At 47.6% G+C, this 22359-nt stretch overlaps 1 protein-coding gene across 1 annotated transcript; it reads right to left on the bottom strand.

Moving 5' to 3' along the window:
• Positions 1-1739: 1739 nt before the first annotated feature.
• BOK (BCL2 family apoptosis regulator BOK) lies at positions 1740-22081 on the bottom strand. The gene is made up of 5 exons (XM_013944027.2): positions 21761-22081; positions 20484-20858; positions 15821-15949; positions 7868-8031; positions 1740-2696 (listed from the first exon to the last, which is right to left on the bottom strand). The coding sequence occupies exons 2-5, from the start codon at positions 20704-20706 to the stop codon at positions 2571-2573; spliced, it is 642 nt and encodes a 213-aa protein (XP_013799481.1). The 5' UTR covers positions 20707-20858; positions 21761-22081; the 3' UTR covers positions 1740-2570.
• Positions 22082-22359: the final 278 nt, after the last annotated feature.

The raw sequence follows: 22359 nt of genomic DNA, 5'->3' as shown, positions 1-22359 counted from the left end.
CGCCACGTGCGAAGGACAGAAGCCCATTCACAGGCATCTTCACCAGCTCTTTGCTATCAGCAGTTTCCTATTGGAAACTTTGGCTGCCTGTGTATGTAACCCCCTTCCCACCCACACACATTCCTTTCAAGCAGTGTTGCTTTATTTGGCTTATCAGCCTTATCTTTTTGCTAAACTGACTTAATTGGTGCATTTAACTCTATGTTCGCTAGTAGTCCCTCTGGTCTCACTTGTTTACTCAAAAAGCAGCCACAGCCTGAAGTATTGCATTCCAAAACAGCATCTACATGGAGGAAGGTCTTGACGGCTGCAGTGTTGGACTGTGTTAGCTTCATCAGCTCACACACACCTCATAAAACACTAGTCGTGACAAGGCGAGCTGGGTTTTACCAGCTGCTAAACTGTCAATGTCAGCACACAACGCGGGTACTTCCAGCAGTTGGGGACTCCTCTCTCCAGCTTTGCCAACACTCTAGGGGACTGATTGAGAAACCAAAAGTAACTCCGGTTTTTTGATAAAGGTCCTTTAAAATAAACGAAGCTGCATTCTCCTACAGTGAGCTGTACTGCTTTTACTTCATTTATGTCCGATCAGAAGGGACCCTCTGCACGCTGCTTAAACTGCGATTAGTTCACCAGGTTAAGCTATACACAGACTCAGTTTGCACACTGAGATCTGCCAGAAAGCTAAAGGAGAAAATCCCAAACAGGAGAGGCACCAGCAAAACCCCTAATGCTGCTACAGCTATGCCAGGGCAGGGGAAGGGGGGAAAAAAGAAAAAAAGAAAAGAAAAGAAAAAAGAAAAAAAAAAGTCCTTTGGCAACTTGGTTTTATTTGGGGAACTGCCGCAAGCTTTAAACAAACAAACAGAAACGCACAGCCCTCGGGGCAACGTAAGCTGCATCCACACTAGGAACTTTGCCAGTATAAATCCCCCTACAAACTTTTGGCAGTGTAGCCAAAGTCTGTCTAGACAAGGCCGAAGGCAGCCCGCAGCCTCAGTAAAAAAATAAAATAAGATGTGGGGTTTTCTTGTTTTGGGTGAGTTTTTGGTAGGGTTCTTTGGGGGGGGGGGAGTGTTTTGTTTTGTTTTCCTGCGAGTTTCCCTCCACGAAGATTAACTTACTATTAAAAACATTCTTCACTGTGCGTACAGTACTGCTGGCAAAGCTGAGCCCTGCACTTGTGTTCAGTAGACCAGTAAAAAGCCAAAAAATCCCTATAATGCCATATGCAGCCTAACACAGAACAGTGTTTTTCGGGGACACCATGCTCCTGGGAGCAAAGCACCTGGCAGGGTGTCTCCAGGGAGGCTCCACGGCATTCCCCTTCGGATGGCAGCAAGGCCAGGCTTCCGCCAGAGAAAACAGCCCCTTTCCGACATGGTAACAACATGGGTTAAAATCCTAGCACGAACCAGGCAAATTGTAGTTTTAACATGTTAACACGTTCTACCAGGGGAAAAGCCGAAGTATTTTTAGCATGGATGGAGGGTTTGTCTCTCTGCACTGGTCTGGCCTTTTTTGGAATTTTTAACCGTGGAAGCAAATACAACACCCTTTGCAATAGCGAAACACCACCTCTTTTCTTTTATTGTTTGCCACAACGGAAGACTGCAAGTCACGCTTCTGAAGACGTCAAAGGAGAAACACAGATCAGTCGCTTTGGACGCAGCTTTCCCCCTTCGAAACATCAGACAGTCCACTCCCGGTTTCCCTTAATCCTGCGCATACCCCCCCCCAGCCAGCCCTACTTACAGGTTTAGCTCTGCTCGAATCGCAGTGGAGAAAAATTCTCTTTTCTTTACAACGCTCAAACCCCAGCTGTTGTCTGAAGGCATTGCCCTCGCTCCCCTGCTTGAAGCAGCTTACCAACCACCTCGAATGCAATTGCCCTTTAGTCCTACCCCTTCTGTAGCCACTCAACGGCTCCCAAGATGTTTCAGAGGGGGAAGCGTCTGACCACAGGACATTTTTCATCATGTTAAAAAGCCACAAGTGCATTATTCCCTCGACCACTTTGCGCTGTGGAGAGAGCCCAACAAGTCAGAGTTGGGTGTAAAGGAGGAGACAGAGCTTAAGCACAAATGTAACAACAAGGACAGACAAAAGGCAAGTCCAAGGGCTGAAAGGGAAATTCCACCGAGCAAAGGAGGGACTCTCCCCCTCTGCATTCGCTACTCCATTTCAAACATCATCCCCTTCCTCCTCCCCTCCGCCTGCCATTAGCTCAAGCATGCAACACGATCATAACGAACGGAGGTCCGGCAGTCCACACTGCACACAGCTGCAATCAGTCCGCCCAGGCATTGGCGTGGTCCGAGCCGCACAGAAGTCACCCGGGAAAACAAGACTCTGGAAGGGATAATGGGGAGCAGGAGAGAAGGCTCCTGTGGCCGCAAGAAGGAGACTGTGGCTGATCGGGTGCTCACAGCTGAAGGGAGAGGAGAACTAGCTTTTTGTGTGTCCCAGTTTTTTTCTTCTCTTCCTCCTCTTCAGAGTTTGCTGTCGCCACTGCTTCTGGAGTGGGGGAGGAGATGGGGTACGGGGCTGCAGCTGGAAGCTCGGATTCATCTCTCGGGCAGAAGGACGAAGAAGATAGCCTTCAGGAAGTGCCCAAAGCTGCAAACGGCAGCCACGAGCCAGTGAGAGCGAAGGCTGGGGTCGGTATTCACAACGCATTTTGTGATGTCTGCCTGAAGGGGAGGAAATGAAGATCATCAGCAATGGATGCCCAGAACAACACTCGCAGAACCCCTGCGGCACTGCTGCAGACCCTCGTGCACCCCACAACCCGCGGTACCACCCCACCGCTTCTGCGGCACCACTTTGCCATCCCACAAACAGCCCCAAACACTTGCTCTGGCCTTGCCATGCACTGTAAGGTATTAAATCACGCTTAGGAGCTCTGCGAAATACACTTTCTTCATTCTTCATCAACAAGGAGAAGCCACACAGGGGAAAAGAAATGCTGCAGAAAGACTGTAAGCATTCAGCATTTTAAATAGCAACATGAAAGAAACTTTTCTCCTCTTTTCAAAAGAGCAAAGCAGCCTTGGCTGTATCAGCATTCTCATTCTTTTCTGTACCGACAAGATGCTTCCCAGAGGTTGTCCTGTTTAATATCAGCTCAAGTTGCTTGCACTTTTTCCTCTTGCCTTAATGTTTTATTTGGAACTCATTCAGGCAAGCCAACCCCAATTTAATTCCAAAGTAATGCAGGCTTTGTTTGTGGAAATGTGTATGCTGGCAGAGATGCCTCCCAGACGCGTGGGTCAGATTTAAAGATCGTTTGGGCAGCTGGTTTCAAGCTGGCCCGCAGTGAATAAAACAAACAACAATCCAGCAAATTCATGAAGACAGAATCTCAACTGGCAATAAGAGGAGAAGGTGGAAAACATCTGGAGGGCTAAAGTGAATAGGACAGAGATGATAGAAAACTGCATCTTTTGGTGGTGGAAACAATTGAAAATTGTCGGAGAAAAATATCTGAGTTTGTGGTTAAACTTCAGCCTAAGACAAGGAGATATGGACTGTAGTTCTGTAACAGAGGGCGTACCAGCAGCAAGTCAACTTGAGATGGTTTTCAGCAATACCACTGGGTGGCCTATGTGAAGGAGAATTTGGTTTCATGTCACAAGCAGGGCAAACATTCATCAGCCCCAAAAGTTTTTTTCTACAAGTTTAGCTCAGCAGCACTCCAAGTTTGCTTTCTGATACGAGTCTTTCAGTGACGAAGCAGAATGAAGTCACACCCTCAACTCTGACAGTAAAATAAGAACTGCTGAATATTCCAATAATCCTTTCCAGTATTTCCGCATATGTTCAGGACATCATTGAGCTGAACCAGACTTACCTGAGTAACAACTGCAAGAAAACAAAAAGGAGGATTGAAAGGACAAATGCAATCCCTAGTGTCTGGTTAGTAAATACAGCAACATGAACCAATTTCACTGTCATCGACAGGTCAAAGGTTGGTTGACAGCAGCCTCAACCACTTTCCAAGCAGTTCCTCCCTCCCAAAGAAGTCTGAAAGGCCGGCACACCACATCATTCTGCACCGCTGTTCTCCAAGGAGCACCAGGAGACCCTGAACCAATGAAAAACTCACCAGTGGAGACTGCAGGAGGAATGAATACAGGTGCAGAAGGAAGAGGGGGGAATAGGATGACAGGAGGAAGTTGAATCAGCACGTGGGCTGCTCCCACGGTATGGAAAGCACACACAAACCTAGCAGGCAGCCAAGTCAGAACATAGTAGAAGTTGCTGCAAAGTCGTACCAGTGTTATAAGTATTTTGTCTCCACTGTGAGGTAAAACAGGTCTGCCTAAAGACTTTCAGTGATGGCTTGGCAAATCCACCCTACTTTGTACTGAAAAAAAGCCGGAACTGATTCAGCCTGTCCAATTCTAGGTTCCAGCAAGGGTGTCAAATTAAAAATGTAATTGTGTCAAGCTGCCTCTTTAATCAAGAGAGGCTATAATGGACAGGCATCCGTACAGGGATATTCAGATGCTAGGGGAGCTGATCACTCTCCAAGAAACCTAAAATGAACTAGCTCCTAGCTTTAGTGCCTCACGTGAATGAGTGCCAGTCCCAAATATGCACATGGGGTCGATTACAGCTGCAGAGAGGCAACTTCCAGATGAGAAAGTGTGAAGTCCTTAAAGCTAAGCCCTACCAAAGGCAACCACCTCACTGTGGCACATCAAGAAGAGGTGCCGTCAGAAGCACATATACCACAGCAATCAGTCTGATTAGGTTATCAGTGGCCTGAATGTGTCACCTTCAGTACATATCAGCACAGGGGTCAGTTCTGCCAGGGCTACCCCCGAACAGAGCCACAAACACAGAGCATATCATTTCCCTGCTCAAACCATTAAACAACCAATTGCAAATTTGGATTTGTAGACAGACTTTCCTGTTCAGTTAGAAAGTCCTGCAAATCCACATGTTACAAACTCATATGGCACTTGCTTAAATAAATAAAATTGCTCAGCCACTTAGCAATTGCCTTAACTGTTGTTATCCAGATAAAACACACCTGATAAGGCACTGGAATTGAAAATCTCAAAGCTGCTCCATTAAATGCTTCATTAAATAAGTCTTTCAGTCCCATGAGGCAGTGATAAGCTGTTGCGATGGCAGTTTGATCCTTGTCTGTTAATTATTCATCAAACAAGTTCAAGCTTTGTGCTCTTCTTTGTAGCGAACATATGGTATGGCTGCTAAAAGCCTTTCCATTCTACTATAAAGCCACCACTGAGGCTGCAAACTCTTCCCAGGCACAGATGATACCTCAAAGGGTTAAATATTTCTTGTTTCCCCTAAGAGGTTTGGGGTTTTTTGGGAGGTGAGTTTTCTTGGCGGCGGGGGGGCTTTCTCTGCCATACAAAGGAGGCATATGAGACCCTACTGCTGACTGGAGACTTTCAAATGCCTTTCCGAGACCTCCACCCTGGCCTTCCTGAAACAGCTCAGAGCACGGTGGTTCCTCTTGGCAGTCTCAACCTGCACTGATGTGTAAGAGACTGGGACCACGTGCACTGCAGAAACGTGGGTGCCGTGCCAAGACAAACTAGCAACGGCTAGGTCAGGCCGTAGATGAAAGGGTCTCCCGTACAAAGCTGTTGTGTTCTGGCTCCCTTGTGAACAAGGCTGGGAAACCTCATGCTGCAGTGCCTAGATCAAGAGTAAGAACTTTCAGGGAAACATAGGACACGATGCAAAAGGATTTGCAGCCATCCCCCAGACAGAAGAAACCATGGAGTTTCTAGAGGGAAGGTGTCTTTTCTGCAGCCCAAAGTTGCTGGTAAGGATACTCAAAACAGGCTGTGACCACCACAGTCCGGTGGCTATATGCAATAGCCTGCTAAAGAGGAATGAACGGCACATGGAATGAGTAGTGGGGCAGGGTTTTTCTCCTCAGTTCCAAAGAACTGCTTCTGGTCAGAAGGTGGCTTTCATTAAAATGTTGGAAATGTGCTATGCAGCAACCATTCCAAAAAACCATCCATTTGGAACTATCAAAACACTTGTTTTGAAGTCCAAGAATGTAACACAAAAATCAAAACAAGATGTTAACTTATCAAAGCATGGACATTATCAAAACAAAGAGAAATTTAGTTGGAGACTAGGAGGAGACGCATTCCTATGCAACATTTCAATTTTAATGAATTTTTTTTTTTCCCCAAAGGAAAAATTGTTCCAGAGAAAACATTTCAACCAGCTCTACAGTTACCTAGTTCAAAGTCAGCCTCACAATGATACCGAGGCAGGGATTTCACCTCCAGGAGCAGTGCCACTTAATCAGCCCCTTTCACAGGATATCCTCTTCTCTATCTTGGCACAACTGTTTGCACAGCCACAGAATGAATCAGATCAGGGCATTCAAGTCAAAGGCCTCTTTTCAGCCCGACCAAACCGTTCCGTGACCCAGTTCTCTCAAGGTCACATGAAGTTTTAGAGAGGGCATGGAGTACTTAAGGCAGCAATGACAGGCAGTAAGCACATGGGATGCAAAATCAGAACGTTACTGCTTTCCCAGCTGCTCTCCCTCACACAGGTGATTTCACCCCTGGGGAACTCAGGTCACTAAAACTACTGCAGCCTGGAAAGGCTCAGTGCAGGGGACCAAGACCCACAGAAGCAACCACCCTCTGGGTCTGAAAGAGGAGGCGTGCCTTCCCGTTTCCTTACGGCTCAGGAATAAATACCACTTCTTGGGAAGGAGGAACTTTGCCGCTGTAGCTCAGTTTGGAAAAGGAACAAGATGTCCCAAGAGCTCTGTGGTGTCACATGGGAACATTTAACTCCAGGCAGCATCTGCCAGGCAGTATTTCCTCCAAAGTGCTTCAGGCTATACCTCTCCAAGGAGTGTCTCTATTCCTGCCAGACAGGCCCAGAGACCAAGAGACATACGAATACCACCCAGCTTCTGACACCTAACACAGCTAACCAGCCGTCTCGGGCTTCTGGGGAGGTCACTAGAAAGGTGTCTGGCTGTTCCATAGCACCTAAATAAAGCTCTCACTCTGACCTGTCCTCCACAGGACCACTGCATTTCCCATGGGCTGCAGAGAGAACCTAAAAAGTCTGATGCTTAAAGCCAGCTAGTACTTATACCACACTGCAGTCTGCAGCAGCACGGTGCCTTACGCACAGTTTCAGCACAGACCAGTGACAGAGCCAAGAGCCCTTATACGGCCAGACCCCACTGATGGGTGCTGTTAGTGCCCTTCAAAGTGCAAGCATGCTACGACTTGAGCTACAGTTGAGCTACATCAGAAGAAGTTACTCACAGAGCATCGCCAAGGCCAGGTCAGGCATGGCGCGAGCTACCAGGTTTTAATAACCCCGTAACATTCCCTCTGGTGGAAGTTATATTAATATGCGAACCCTTGACTTAGGGAGCTGTGGGGCAGGTGAAAGGTGAAATAAGTTGGCAGGCTTCATTTCTCCAGTTTCTAGAAAACAGCCACCCATGCTGAATGACTCCTGTTTGCAGCCTCCTGCTTGCAGCCTCCTGCTATGCCTGGCTAGCAGCTCCAGAGAAGTTAAGGACAGGAATAGAAGAGGCACCAGCAGGTCAGGATTGAATTAGCCTGGCACAGCTGTGCAGGAAGCTGAGGACTATAATAACTGATGTTGTCACAGGCAGAACCATGAAGCAGTAACAGAGCTACACGGAGGCTAATAGAAGTAGGAGGGTGGTGGCCACAGGACTGAATGAGAACCTCACTCAGTGTTTTTCTGCATAAAGCCTGTCTCCAAGCTGCAGCGTAGGCACTCTCACTTTCACTAACCCGGATACTTCCCCATGTCCATGCGTGGATAGAAGCAAGCTTGATCAGACAGTATCTCTTACCCAGCCTCCTCTCCTTTTCAGCCACGTCACCAAGGTCTTGCGGACAAACTCTCCCAGGCAGTCCACAATGGTGTGAACCATAGCTGGCTGTGCATGTCGCACGCAGTCCACGGCCAGCCCAGCTGCCACAGCATAGAGGGACACCACCTTGCCCCACGTTATGCCTGTAAGAAGAACAGAGGACATTCAGATTCAAACACGCACGCGTGGCTCAGCCTCAGACAGTCAAAGAGCACAATACCAAACAGCTCTCCCTCATTAAAGGCACCTGCTCTGCGTGCCTGCAGCTCAGAGTTCAGGTGCAGCCGCAGTCCTGCATGCTTTCCTGTGGAAGACCAGAAATACCTGGCAAGCTGGATCAGGGAGAACTCTCCACCTGGAGAAGCAGAAAGTAGTAATCTGATCTGGACATGCTTTGATCCCCCCTCAGTCCCGGGTGCCCAGCTTTGCTGAAAGCACCCAAAGGGATCACTAAAGCAGGGAAGACGCGCACGCTGTTGTTTATATTGCTGTTAACTCTCAGCCATGCACATGTTTCCTGGGAAGAGATAGGATTCAAAGCTACAGTACCAAGAGGGTTGGGGGCCTCCTTGACTTAAGAAGTATGCCTCAGTCTCCTGCGGAAAGGCAGGCACCTTCAAGAGTTTGGTGACTCTGCCTGCAATATTTAACATGGCATATCCCACTGAGGGCAGTGCAGGGAAGGGAATGTCAGTCAGTTATCTAATCTCCCATAAAGCAGAACTTCCTGCAAGGCAGACTTGCCAGAAGCGAATGCTCCATGGAAGCTGTCCCAGCAGCAGTCATCTTCCTGTTAGCACTAGTGATAAGTGCCCCACAGTCATGAGCTCAGCTCTGGGTACCAGCCAACCTCCCTGGGTCTCCCCCGCACTTTGCCAGTGCCACTGGGCATAAGTCTTCCATGCTGAAACATTGCAGCTAGCAGTCCCTCATCAGGCTTTTATCAGAACCAGCAACCTGGAAACGCAACCCTTCTGCTCCCATGCAGAAGCACTACCGCAGCAACGGCACGCGGATTTCCTTTGATTCTGCTAGGAAGTTTAATTGCTCCCTTACTTTATTATCTGGAATAGTAATATTTGACAAGCATGCTGTGAAGTATTTTGCAGTGTCAAATTTCTATGGAATCTGTCCAAGGTCTATCCCAGACACAGGCAGAAGCCAGGTGAACTTTTAGAAGTTTAAAAGCATGCAAAACTGCTCTCCCTGGGTTGCAACGAGAAAGAAAACAGGTGAGAGGAAGAAAAGCAATTATTGCAGTCAGTATATCTAAGGAGTAGAAGGGGTTAAAAACATGAGCAAGAAACTGGATATGCTCAGCAATCTATCAGCCAGGAAAGCAAATCTTTAAATACAAGCTGAATGAAGCAAAGTCTCTGCCTCTTTCCTTCGTATCATTCCCAAATCCCCAGGCACCCAGAACCTCTCTCCACAGAGCAGGGCTTGAAAGTCCTCACGCTTGTTCACACTGCAGCAGTTCCCCCTGTGCCTTTACAATATGTACAAGTTTCAACAGAATGATCGTTCCACATGATGCCTCAAAAGTGATGCTCACACTAACGCTTCTAGGAATTTTTTTAAATGCAAAACTTAAAAAAAAAAAAAAAAATTAAATGCCAGCCACACGAGTGGCATTTGTTAGACTGAAGATTATTCACTCACTGTTCCAAAGCCATTTGTCCCCTGATGACTGATATGAGATCCAAATCTACAGAAGATACTCTGGCAAGGCACTGTAACAACAATAACCCTGCAGCAGTTCAGAGTCCTCTGTGACCCTCTGTCCTTCACCAGCTCACTATCTCCAAGACCAGAAGGAAATTATTAATATAGCTAAATCGGTTGGTTTTTTTTATTCTGGTTTTATTTTCTGCATAGGCCCTGTGGGTCCTTTCCCCATAGCTGTCACTCAGGAATTTCACTGCCCGTGTGGTATTCGCACTATTTATCTATCTTTCTCACACTGTGTGTCACCATGGCAGCCAGCAAAACATGCCAGGAAGAGGCTACAAAACTCGCATCAGAAAACCCTAGACAGAGGGCTTCTCCTGGTAAATTATACCAGCAGAAAGAGGCTATCCTCTCTCAGGTCAATACCTCTCCACCTAATGAGAGAGGCTTGGAAAGGTTACCTCTCGCTGGCCACGTTCTTCTGCACCAGAGCCTCAGCTGGCTGATGCCCAGCCTTAGTGTAAATCAATTATTTCCATTCTCCCTCCCCACTGAAATTTGTCTCCTTGCATTTTGTTTCTTTTGAGTTGCATACATGGTCCAAAGTCGCCCAAAATTTCAGGGAAGAATTCATCAGCCTATTCCCAAGCTTTTACTGACACTGCTCTTACTTACATATCTCAAGCAAGTCCACTAGCTTTGAAATATTTACATGGCAGTGGCAAAGGCTAGAGCTGAGGCCATCCTGGCAGGGAAAGATGACTGCTGTCTTGATTAACTTTGTTTTAAATCCAAGTTTGTCTTTCCAAGGGAAGAAAAGTCTATTCAAAACCTATGAAAGATAAAGGCTCAAATAGATCCGTGACTTCCTGCTTGAGCAGAGGGGCTGGACTAGGTGATTTCCAGAAATACTTTCTAACCTCAACCGTTCTGTGATTTCCTTAATACAGAACAAAGTGGTTTGCTCTACAAACACATCAGCCTAAATACAGCCTCCCTTGGGAAATGGGGAAAAAGCTCCCCGAGTTCCTGGCTTCTCCGCCAAGGTTGCTACTTGGCGGTGCTTGCTGCAGGGCCTGCATGAGGTGAACACTTCCCCAGCACACACAGCCCCTCTCCGTTTCACGCAGACCACGGTGAGAGCCCAAGTTGTTGGCAATGGACGTGGGGCTCAGCAGTCACTTCCCATTTTCCTCCTCGTTGCAGAGCGTGCTGATGCAGGTCAAACCAATCTTTAAGTCTGCTTTTGCTGTTATTAGAAAAGCTGAGCCATTCGGGTGGGAGGAAAGGAAAACCTCCCCCTTCTATGATTTCTTTACATGGAACCTCCTATTGCCACTACTAGAGACAGAAGATAGAGCAATCTGGTTTGAACCACTGGGCTCCTGATCTGACCCGGTAGGACATATCTTATGCTCTTTTTCAGTCAAGATGATGTAGGAGAACCCTCAAGCAAGGGAAAAGCAGATATCTCCAATAGCTGCTCTAGACCAAGCACCGGGCCACGCCTGTGGCCTGTCTGTCTGTCCCAGGAGGGCTCCAGCAGCCCCCTCAGCCCCAAGTAGGCATAGCGTCGGAGAACAGACCACAGCAGCACCTAATCTGCCCTTTTCCAGAACACGTGCCATATATTTTTCTCTCTTCATGGGACCCCTTGGTAGGGGTAGAGGCACACAATCTACTGTCAAAGCAACATCTGCCTCTGCTCCTCTGTAATATCTAGGCCAGGGTCAGGGTAACACTGGCTTGATGCATCCCTCAGCATGAGATGGAATTGCTTCTGGCCACTACAGACAAGCAAAGAAAACTCCTTGCCTCGCTCCAAACTCCTCAAAACGTCTGGCTGCCATCCACGCTGGGTGAAACAAGGGCACTCATCACTAAGTGCAGTGGAGAGAGACAATCTATCCACAGACTCCCACTGTGCAACCAGCAGGCATGGGAGCTAAAGACAGAAGGGAACACAAAACCAGTCCAGGAAGAAGCGATTAAAACAGAGAAAGTCCTAAAAACTTCTGCCCACAGACATGGAACAAAAGCATCAACTCAAAAGGATGCAGAAGATGTGAAAAGCTGCTTGGAAGGAGTTTTAGAAAATAAGAAATAAAAGTTGCAGACTCAAGGCCAGCCGTGGAGCTTGAGGTATGTAAACACTGGCGAGCCCAGGGGAAAATGAATTAACAAGAAAGGACTGCTCTTGAAAGTGTTCCCACTGCATATCGGCTTGCCTGCCCCAGTGGAGAAGTTGGGAAGCCGTGTGACACGAATGTGCGGAGTCTCCGAACATACACACTGCACACGCTCTCCAAGGTTATTCAGATAACCTTCCCTCTGCCCCACTCAACAGCAACGTATAACTTGCAAATCAGACCTAAGAGAAACATGATCAAGTGCCACATTTCAACGGCTGGGAGAAGGCAGCCAGACACAATATACTTCCCTCTGGCGTAGAGAAAGAGGCCAAGAGGGATGCGCACAAGGCAGCAAGCTCATCTCATAAGGCCAAAATGATGAGGCAGCAGTGAGATGCGTTTCTAACAGCATTTGCTGCTGCAGAGGAAAGTGTTTGCTCCTGACAACCCATTAACCACGTATCCCTGTCCCTTGTTGCACAGGGTTTACTGCAGCCCAAGCATTCTTGATTAAAAACCTACTAGCACCCATGACAGTATAAAAAGGACGAAATCCCTTTTGGAGAAAAAATGGGCCTGCCTTTTCCTCTTTTGTTCTTCCACCAAGTGACCCCTTCCCTCCGGAGTTTATTTAAACAGCTAAGGTAAATGCCAGCTCAGCCAGGCCCCAATCCAAAGCTTGTTAAAGTCAGTGGAAAGTCTTCTGCCGGCTCCAGAACAGCTTTGGATCAGATGCCAAGGCACAGAACCGGTGGTGGTATTGTCACAGAGCAGGAGCGAGGCACTGAGCGTGTGCTCAGAGAGAGAAGGCTTAACCCCCGAGCTGACGGTGCTGCAATCCTTGATCATCCAGCCCAGCTCAGGGCCCTGTGGTGCCAGGCTCTGCACAGACACTGTCCTCGCCCTGTCCAACTAGCAGGTTGTGCTGAGACGGGGACATGAAATACAGCTTTAGCCCTACCATGTCCTGTGACCTGCTCACTTTTTGCCTGCGTTCTCAGCTGTGAATTGCTGTAATCTGGATTCGAGCTGCCCATGCTACACCAGGGAAAAGCCAAAACTTGAGATAACTAGGGATTGACGGTGCTGTAAACACAGCTATGATCCCGTTCATCCACACAGTGGGCCCTGACCAAGGTGTCAAACATCCTCAGACTTGCCCTCTTGAGAAGACCACCCAGAGCTTGTGTTTAGTCCAGACTTACAGACAACATGGATAACAAGTGAGCTCAGCCAGAGCTACAGTATGATGACTCAAAACCAGACCAGAGCATGGAGGGAGGCCACATGCAGCGTGAGTGCAAGCTCATAGCCAGCTAGCGCCACAGTACTTATTGACCTCCGCTGGATATAATGCAGCCTTTTTCCCTTGTGGCAAATTGGGGAACAAGAAGAGGACTCTTAGAAGAAGGGAGGAGAAAAGGTTAAAGATAAAAATTCTCCAGCAAGATAACATCAAAACATCCCACTCCCTTGATGGATAGGCCTTGTGAGTGACTAAAGGGGGCTCCCCAGGCTGTCTAGGAGCTAGAATGTCAAACTGCAGTTGTTTTCTTACTAAACTGGGCTGTTAAAAACAGGCTCAACCGCTTGAGCTGTCAGTAACTGGCTTGAAAACTCAGACTACATTTGAGCTCTCTGGTTCCCTTGCTGAATAAGAGCCTCCTTCCTCTGTACTAGGAAAAAAAATAAGGAATGAATGTCTGGCTGCCACAGCCAGCTCTTGATTTGCTGGATTTAGCATTAAATGCTGAGTCTCAAGACTGCAATTGGGATCCTGGAATGATAAAATCAGCAAACTTTTCCCCCTCTGCTGCTCAGCGGTCTTCTAGCAAGAGAAATCAGGGGAATGAACTGATACAAGCAAGTGATTGGATTCACAACCGCAGCTTCGCGCTCACACGGGCTGTCCTGTTCATCGCTCTCAAGGCAGACATGGGAAAGAGGAGAAAATGGAGCTTACAGAGCACAAGGAAGGTTTGGAATCCATCCCCTGTGCTGCCAGCAATTTATGTAGCACAGTGTCCACAAAAGAGAGGCAGCACTGGCAACAGAGCCAGAGTCTGGGCTTCAACACTGTTCCTAAGGGCTGAAGCATTGCCAGTCTCAAAAGTCTGAGACTCGGGCTCCCATTCTTACAAGACCCCCTGAAAACCCTCAGTTTAGAGCCCAGAGTTACAATTTCTAGCTTTACATCCAACAAAAACATTTTCAGACAACTTCCCTCTTAACTCCAGAGCTGGGAACTTGAAGAACACCAAAAAAATGCAACTCTTGCAATGACCCAGTCAATACACATTGGCAAGAGCAGGACTCCCAAAAGCCAGCAGGGCATTCTCTCCAGTGCCAGGTTTATACTGTGCAGCAGCACGCACACAGTCTGCTTCACCTGTAGCCAGCCTCCTTTCTGGCTTAAGTCCCCGTGTCACTTTGGCACTGCAAGTAGGTTGGGTCTGATGTAGTCAGCTATGCTCATCTAAGAACAAAACCTACTCACTTGTACCGCAAATACCTGAGCCTGCAAACTTGACCTTTGCTTTCTGTAAGCCTTGGAGCAAGCAAAGCTCGTCACCGAAGTGACAAGACAGGGCACCTGTGGCTGAATACTGCCACGCTGAGACATTCTTGTCATATTTGTCCAGCTTTTGCTTTCTGAGCCCATACTGCTTTGCAAGCCAGCCCAGGGCACAGGCAATCTCCGCATTCCAGACATACCTTGAAAGGACGCTGAGGGCTGCAGTACTGGCGATGGAGTCCAATTCCACCCTTTTTTACAACAGAGCTTTGATTTTCCTGATCCAAGGGATAAATCCGCCTTGCTAGACCTTCCTGGGAGCCCTCCTTTATTCGTGATACAACCCCTAGCAGTCCCTCTCAGGGAGATCTCTTTTGTCATCTATTGATATTCTGGAGAGGATCTGTGCTCTGTATCACAACATACTTCGGATCCTAAGTCCAAGATCTCAGCATAGGATTTCCCCAGCGGTCCCCACAGAGTTTTTACCCCTAAGGATGTGTAGCTGAGTGTAAGATAAAGAGGTTTTGAATGAGGAAGCCTATTCAAAAGTACATGAGAAACTTGGATTTCTATCCTGTCCCAACTACCTCCAGAGTAACAAAGACCACTGCTTCCTGTGACACTTCCCATGTCAGTGCCACTGGTTCCAGTGTTTTCACACTACTCTGATGCTAGCAAGCAGGTGTTTTAGGTCCTTTGCTTTCAAACCACACCAATGTTTCCACTCTCTAACATCTATTGTCCTTTACACAGACAACACAAGACATAGTAGAAAACCCATAGTTATGTCAGGGCTTGCCTTACACAAACACATGAGTCACCTCAAAATGAAATCTCCTTTCTCCTCCCTTGATTCCCCCAGACTGCATTCCCAATCACGGGCAGAGGGGCTGAAGCACAGGCAGAGACTGTTTTCAAGGGAGGCCAAGGCTCCCCTGCAGGAACATAGCACAGAGGTGTCTTTGCTTTTGTCAATCAACACTGGGACCAGCCAAATAGCAGCAGCAGAATGTTCAGGTCTAAGCTGTGAGAAAGTTCAAAGCACCTGCTTGTTTGGGAACAACTAGCCTGGAAGGCCAAGGCTCCTGCCTTTCTGCTTGTGAGAAAGGAAGAGAACAGCTGCAAGAAGCAGGCTCCACTGCAGTTCTGGCTGTTGCTGGGGGAAAGGAAGCCAGAAGAGGGGAACTCCCTTGTGATGAGTTAGTTCTGGCTCCTAGCACTAGCAACGTAAGCTGGAATAAGGGAGACTCCCATGTAATGAATCTCCTCCAGTTGCCAATGGTGAGCAAAGGAGCTTGGAATGAGTGACCTCCCTGTGTAATGGGGTAACACCACCTCCTAATGAGGAAGGGCAGGAGATGCCTTCTAGAATGAGCGAGAACCTGCCAGGAGGATGTATAAAATAGGGCATTTCCCTGCCAGAACAACAAAGCATACAGGAGCTCTCATTAAATCATTAAAGCAGGGCACACTGCCAAACTGCCCAGAGCTCTTTCAGAAATCAGGCCCCACCTTGCAGGCGATCCCAGAAACATGCCGTTTCTGAGAGAGTCAGCCCCATCTTGTTCTTTTCCTCCCAGCCCTGTCTGTGTATCCGTCTGGGCACAGTACCTGCAGTGAAAATCTGTGCAGCTACTGCCAGAAAGGCGTCCGTCACCACCGTCTCCGAGTGCAGCGAGATGTTCAGCTGGCGGGCAATATTCCGGTAGACATTGGGGCGGATGTACTCCAGCTCATCCCCTAGAAACAAACAGTCAGGAGTCAACACAGAGAACATCAGGCCCTGCTCTAACCATGCAGGAATTGCAGCTGGGGCCACCCCACGTGCCCCTCCAGCCACAGAGACTTATTCCCACCTCTGCTTTAGTTTTAAAAGGCAACAGAGTGCATACGGTCATCTGCTCTCTTGCTTCCTAATAGCCCTTGTGCCCAGGACTTCTGAAGTGTGGGGGGGACAGACAGGGAACCTGCACCAGTGGCATGGCTGCAGCAACCCCTCATACAGATCACGTTCCCAGGCCAGTTGCAGAAGTCAGAGTCCAGCCAGTGCCTGCCTTTCCTCCACCACAAGAGACTGGCCTGCGATAAGGAAAGTCACCTCAATTTTTATCAGAAATAAAAAGCAGACATGTGCATCTATGCATGCTTTTGAGACATTCAGCTGTTTTCAGCAACAAGATTTCTACAAAAAAAGCCCTAAGATGTGAGACTCAAGCATCCTGCAGCCTGATGAAAGCCAAGAATCCACCCAGAGCTGCACAATATTGATGGAACAAAGCCTATCAGTTCAGCTACTTTACGCTAAAACAGGCACAGAGTGAAGACCAGGAGTTCTTTCTCTCCTCCAAATGGTTAAATGTATGTTCATTTGCCTGGCTGACTCCTCAGCAATAAGGTTCCTGACGCACACCGACATGTGCTTTCACCTCCGGGTTGTTTTCTCCCCAGCTGAGAAACAGCTGGAGGTGTTAGGTTAGCTTGAAGACCAAGATGGAAATACCAAGCACAAGCAGAGAATACCCTCCCTCTCCAGGTTTGTGCTCTGGAGCTTGGGCAGCAGCAGCAAAGCTTTCCTGTCGTAGCAAAACGAACCATTTCTGAGCAATAAAATTATTAAAGTCTGCTTTCCAGTGGGTTTGTTTCTCTAGTGCAACTTCTTACAAGGGTTCACAGATATTTCTTGAGGGCTGCACACAGGCAGGAGATTTTCCTCTGCTGGGAACATGAATCCTTTCTCCTTTATCAAATATTTATTTTCAGTGGAGAATCTTCACTTCTGTCAGTTTGACTAAAATAGATTCAAAGTTACCATGCAGACAACACACCTGCACATACATATTCCATATACTTAAAACACAGGCCTAAAATATCAGCAATCAGTGCTGTAGGAGCATTGCACAATTCCCACCACATGGGAATGGCCCTTTGTGCATGGGGGTCCCCATTTGGTCATTTAGATGGGAGCTCCTTGTCCTTCTACTGCACATGAGTGCTCTGGGGTACCCAGGGGAAGAGGAGAGCTGTCAAAACATCTTTAGATCCCACTGCAAGACTCAGATGACTTGCCCTCGTCAGAGAGCAAGAGATCCTCCTGAAAATGTCATGTTATCATTTAGACGGGAACCAAAAAGGAAGATGCCATCCAAATCAGGAGTTTGTTACAGAGTCACTAGCTACCGAACCTTAAGTCATTAAACTGGTCACTGGCACTCAGCGAGAAAATGGGCAAACCTCAATTTTACAGAATTCCACAAATAAAGAGTTCTGGCCATTTGTACATGCAGGCTTGTTCCACACGGTCTGATCGCCAGAGGAAACCCTGCAGATGCATGGGCTGCCCTGATAAGAGGGAGCATTACTTACGCTCCTCAACAGCTCTTCTCACCCCACAGGAAACACACAGGCTTGCCCACAAAAAAGGCGATAGCCTTGCCCTTGGTTAGCCGAGAAGGATGTACAGGAAGCAGGAGGGCGCTGCGATCAACACCTGGTAGTCTGCCACTGTTACAGCTTGTAACAAGCAGGGCCTGAAGGCCTCAGATGAGATCAGGGCCCAGTTCTGGTTGGAGGCACACATGCCAGCAAAGCAGGCCCTGCCCTGCAGCAATAAACGCAGAGAAGAATAGAGGGGAAAACAAAAAACACGGCAAAGCAGCTCCAGGATTACTCAGATTCCCTACCACGGAGGCCACAAGACCTCTCCAGCAGCACATGATACTGGTGGTATCCTCCTGTCTCCGTGTTCAGGTGTCTCATTGCAGACTTTGCAACATTTAGAGCAATTTGCATGCTTCTCCTCCTTCTTTCACCATTACTCACAGAAAAACAAATAGGGCAGCACTGACAGTTTCCATATGCAGGAGTTCAGTTCAGGGGTGAAAGGGCACTTGTCCAGGCCTTGGCCATAGGAGAGACAAGTTCAGATAAAATAGACCTCTGACATACATGACAGGCTGGTCTGAGGTCTACCTAACTCCACTAATTAGTGCCGAGCATCACTGGGCTGGAAGGCTCTCACTCCCTCAGATCTCACAATTGCATTTCCTGAACCCAGCACCCCTTTAAGCCCACCAGACAGTTCACCGCTACCTTGGCACACACAAGAGGACTCGGAAATACCCCCAGCTTCTCATCTCCACAGGGTTCTCAGAAGAACCATCATGGGGCAAGAACGGGTTTGGCTTGTTGCACTACTTCATAAAGAGCTAAAGACTACAGTTCCTGGCATGTGGCCTGATACCACATTGCCTTGTATTGGTTATGGCCACAAGGGGGAAAAGAAAGGGACAAGCCATGTGGCAGCGGGTGGTTATGAACAAATGGGGCGGAAATAACTCTTTGTTCTCCTAGGAAGGACTGTTCCCCCTTCTTGTTGCATGGGTACCGTGGTTGTCTCCAAACAGATTTGCTCAGAGCAGGAGCCAAGTGACTAGGACTATCAGCCAAATCTTTCCATCTGGACGGGAATAAGTAACAGGAGAGTCATCCAGAAGACGCCTTCAGATCCAGGCTGCCACCTGCTTGCCCTTTAACATGCTCCTGGCCACCCACAGAAGATCTGGTTGAAAGCAACCAAATCTCAGACCCCAAGTCAGGTAGAAAAGAAAGGGAGGGCCAAAGAGACAGTGTGAATGGCAATGAGATTGACAGAAGAACAAAAAACAAAGACCAAAAAAACCACAGGAAACCAAAAAAAAAAAAAAAAGTCAGCATATGGGAGAAAAAGGGAAAAGAATGAGAAGTCAGTCAAAAGAAAAAAGGCTATGCCTTAAAAAAAGAAACTTGAGGCAACATCACACAGAGGTAGAAAGAAAGGGAAGAAAGTGGGAAGATCAGCCTGGACCTGAGCTGGTTAGGCCCAGCTGAACATTGCTTCACCAGACTTATTTGAACTTTGGTGTAATTAAACCACATGCAAATGTTAATTGTAGTTTCCAAGCCAGACATGAACAAATATTCCAGCCTGCAGGCAAGGAGGGATGTTGGAAGCAACCTCCAAGAGTGAGGGTGCTGGGATTCCAAAAGACAAAATGGGGCTTGACTTAAGTACAGGGGAGACTAAGACCTAAAAAAAAAACAAAACAAAACAAAACAACACACAAGCAAAAATCCAGGCAACTGTCAGCACCTAGAGGGTGCTCAGGGTACAAGCACAACTCCAGGCAATGTCGTCATGCACCAGCTGTGCCCAGCACACCCTGCAGGACTCCTCAAACTGCTCTCTCTGCAGCAGCATCTTGGCAACGAGAGGGGCTAGCTAGTCTGGGCACTGAATGGCAGCACGGGACAGCCAATACCAGCCAGCTCCTTCGTGCTTCAACACCCAAAGTATGCCAATTGCACAAACCCACCGGGTCCTGCCAAGGCAGACTTCCAGGCATTTGTTAGGCATCGTGGCTGAACAAGTCACTGCCAGGCCTTTTCTGCTTGTGCCTAGATGGGCATCCTTTTCTTCCTGCGCAGAAATGCCTAGGTGATCTTAGTTTTATGCAAAGGTCCCTGTACTAAAGATTTGCCACATTTGTACAGCTACCTCAAGCACGGAAGATTTAACAGTTGCTCCAGTGACAAAAAGCAAAACTCATCTCTCACTGAATGACTCAGGCAGGCAAAGACAGATTAAATGCAACACGCTTATTGAAAAGCAGCTTTTACAAAATCTCTGGTACACATGGTCTAAGTAGCTACCTCCAAATTAAACATCCCTGCAGTCAGGCAAGCAACTAACTATGTGAGCAGCTGATGAAGCCCAAATCTAGAGCTATGAGTACTCTACTAAACACCAGGTTGGGTTGTGTCACAGCAGCCGAGTGACCTGTGTCTGGAAAAAACACAGCAAGATCCATTAAAATGCCCAGCTGAGAAAAACTACTGAATGAACTAAAAAACTCTTACATAGCTGGAGTCTTATGCAACTCCCAAAAAAAAAAAACCAACAAAAACAAACAAACAAAAAACCTTAGTTTGCTGTTGGTATTTATTGGGCGGTATCATGCCTTTACGTTGTTGCAAGTCCGTGGAGAAAGCAGCTCTGCAGAATCACTGGGCTGAGCAATGCTCCAAGGGCCTAAGGAGACACAGGTAAAGGAGTTGTTCAGGGAAGATTGCCAAGAACAAATTCAAATGCGTACAGCAGCGAGCAAAAGTCTTGACCTCATCACATGAAAAACCTCTTGGCACCCAACACTTGCAGAGATAGTGGGCCCTTTCCTAGTCTGGTCTGAATTGCTCCAGATCAGACTCTTAGTTCCTGTTCATACCCACAGGGACTTACCTAGTCGCAGCAGGATGGTGGACACCTCAGCCAGCTTACCACCAGGCACTGGTGTGTTGTACTCAGGTTTGCTCCAGCTGACACCCGCTCGAATCAGCCTGGAATTTATGTAGTCCCTGCAGAGAGCCTTGGCCTGGGACACAAGCTCCTTATCAGTGGGAGACCGGTCAAAAACCTCCATCACCTCCGCAGCAAAGACTGAGGAACGGCGTAGCACTTCCATCCTTGGCTGCCGAGCACCTCAGCATGCACTTGCCAGAAGACTGCCCCAGTGCCGTAGATGAGACTCTGCAGGTGCTGTTTAGTAATCCACTGGTCTCTTGATCTGTCACGGCTTCCCGCAGCTATTCTCAAAAGGCCAGTCTTTCATTTTACCTGGTGAATAACAGCATCTGTAAGTCCACTGGGGTTACAAAGATATAGCCCAGAAGCCAGGTATTACACCTTACAGTGACACTAAAATCAACGGTATCATATTTGCTAAACATCTGTCTCAGGGCATCTTACAGACAAGGGGCCAAATCTTCCTGTCTTTCAGCTCCTTGCACTTTCACTGGCAGCTTGGCCCACAGAAGAGCTGCAGTTTTGAACTACCAAGGTGTTTTCTCTTTTCTACTTCAGGCATGAGTCCTGGAATTACACTTCCGAGAGACTAGAGGGTTAGAAGGTGGAAACAATTCATAGAATGTGTAGACAACCTCAGCTTGTTTCAATTAAACTAGGAAAAAAAACTGAATCCCAAATTCCAGCTACAATAACCCCAACCAGATGTAGACAGACATTCCAGCTCAGTAGGTCATGGATCCTTCTGAAGAAACGGCACCGAAATACTGCAAGAACAGGAATACAGGAGCATTTTAAATGCCTCACTAGTATTTAGCTTCAGACAGAAAGACTGCTCTTTATTACAATCTCAGTTTAGGTTTTGGTTCTGCAGCTTGGTTTTTTTCTTCTTCATTTTAAAAAAACACGTACATACTACTTCTCCAAATCCTCTAGCAACAGCAGAGAAAAACAGAAAAGCAGGTTCTAAAGAAGTTTTCAGGTGTGAATGCCTGAAGTGACAATTCAAAATTCTTCAGTCACCTGAATAAATGTGCTGATCTGACTTTTTAAGCTAGTACTGCTTTTGAAGTCAGAGTCAGACCAAAGCCTTTATTCAGATGGTAGTAAATTTATTTTTCAGTCCTCAGTTTTAGGCATTCACTTACAATCATCAGTCTTAAACTAAAGCACAGCCAGTTATGTATGCTTTTCCCAGTGAAAAATATATTTACCTCTCCTGTTGCACTTTTCCCCCATCAGTGGCTTCTTCTTGGGGTTGCTTTCATATTTCGTTGGAAGATCTGCATCAGTGAGCACCTGGTTTAGGATTCAGAGATCCCATCACACTTCTCCTCTGGAGAGCACCAGCCCTCGCTGCTCCGCAGTCCCCGGGGCTCACGCCAGCGCCTCCTTCTCCATCTCTGCCAGCCTCCGCATCCCGGGTTGTGCTCAACCGGGATCCTGGGGCTTGCTCTGCTGCTTTTAAGGGACCCAGGCAGGCAGAGGACAGCTTCTAGCTTTAGCCTTGTAAGGAAGATGAAATAACTGGGAGGTGGGGTTGCTCCAGCCAGAGAGCAACGCTTTCTCCTCCCCTTTCTTCTCTCTTAAGGAGGCTCTCTGCAGTTGTGTTGGGTCTTTGCAAGGACTTCATTCAAGGTGTTCCCTTTGGGGTGAGGGTAGGAGCATGATTTCTAGATGAGGTTACTCAGCATAAGAGAAAGCTTTGAACACACCACTGAAATAGGAAGAGAAGGCGTTAACTTCTGATTAAGATGGATGCTCCAGACAGCTCTTGCAGAGTTGATGTTGGCCAGTCATTTTCACACGGTAG

Source organism: Apteryx mantelli, chromosome 9 (genome assembly GCF_036417845.1).
Source record: "Apteryx mantelli isolate bAptMan1 chromosome 9, bAptMan1.hap1, whole genome shotgun sequence".
Classification (NCBI taxonomy): Eukaryota; Metazoa; Chordata; class Aves; order Apterygiformes; family Apterygidae; genus Apteryx; species Apteryx mantelli.
This window is presented reverse-complemented; position numbering and strand designations above follow the sequence as displayed.

Excerpts from the sequence above, each read along its gene's own strand:
- BOK (XM_013944027.2), bottom strand. The coding sequence starts at position 20,706 with ATGGAAGTGCTACGCCGTTCCTCAGTCTTTGCTGCGGAGGTGATGGAG. Across the intron at positions 8,032-15,820 it reads TGCACAGATTTTCACTGCAG|GCATAACGTGGGGCAAGGTG; the intron begins GTACTGTGCCCA and ends TTCTTCTTACAG. Across the intron at positions 2,697-7,867 it reads TGAAAAGGAGAGGAGGCTGG|GCAGACATCACAAAATGCGT; the intron begins GTAAGAGATACT and ends CCTCCCCTTCAG.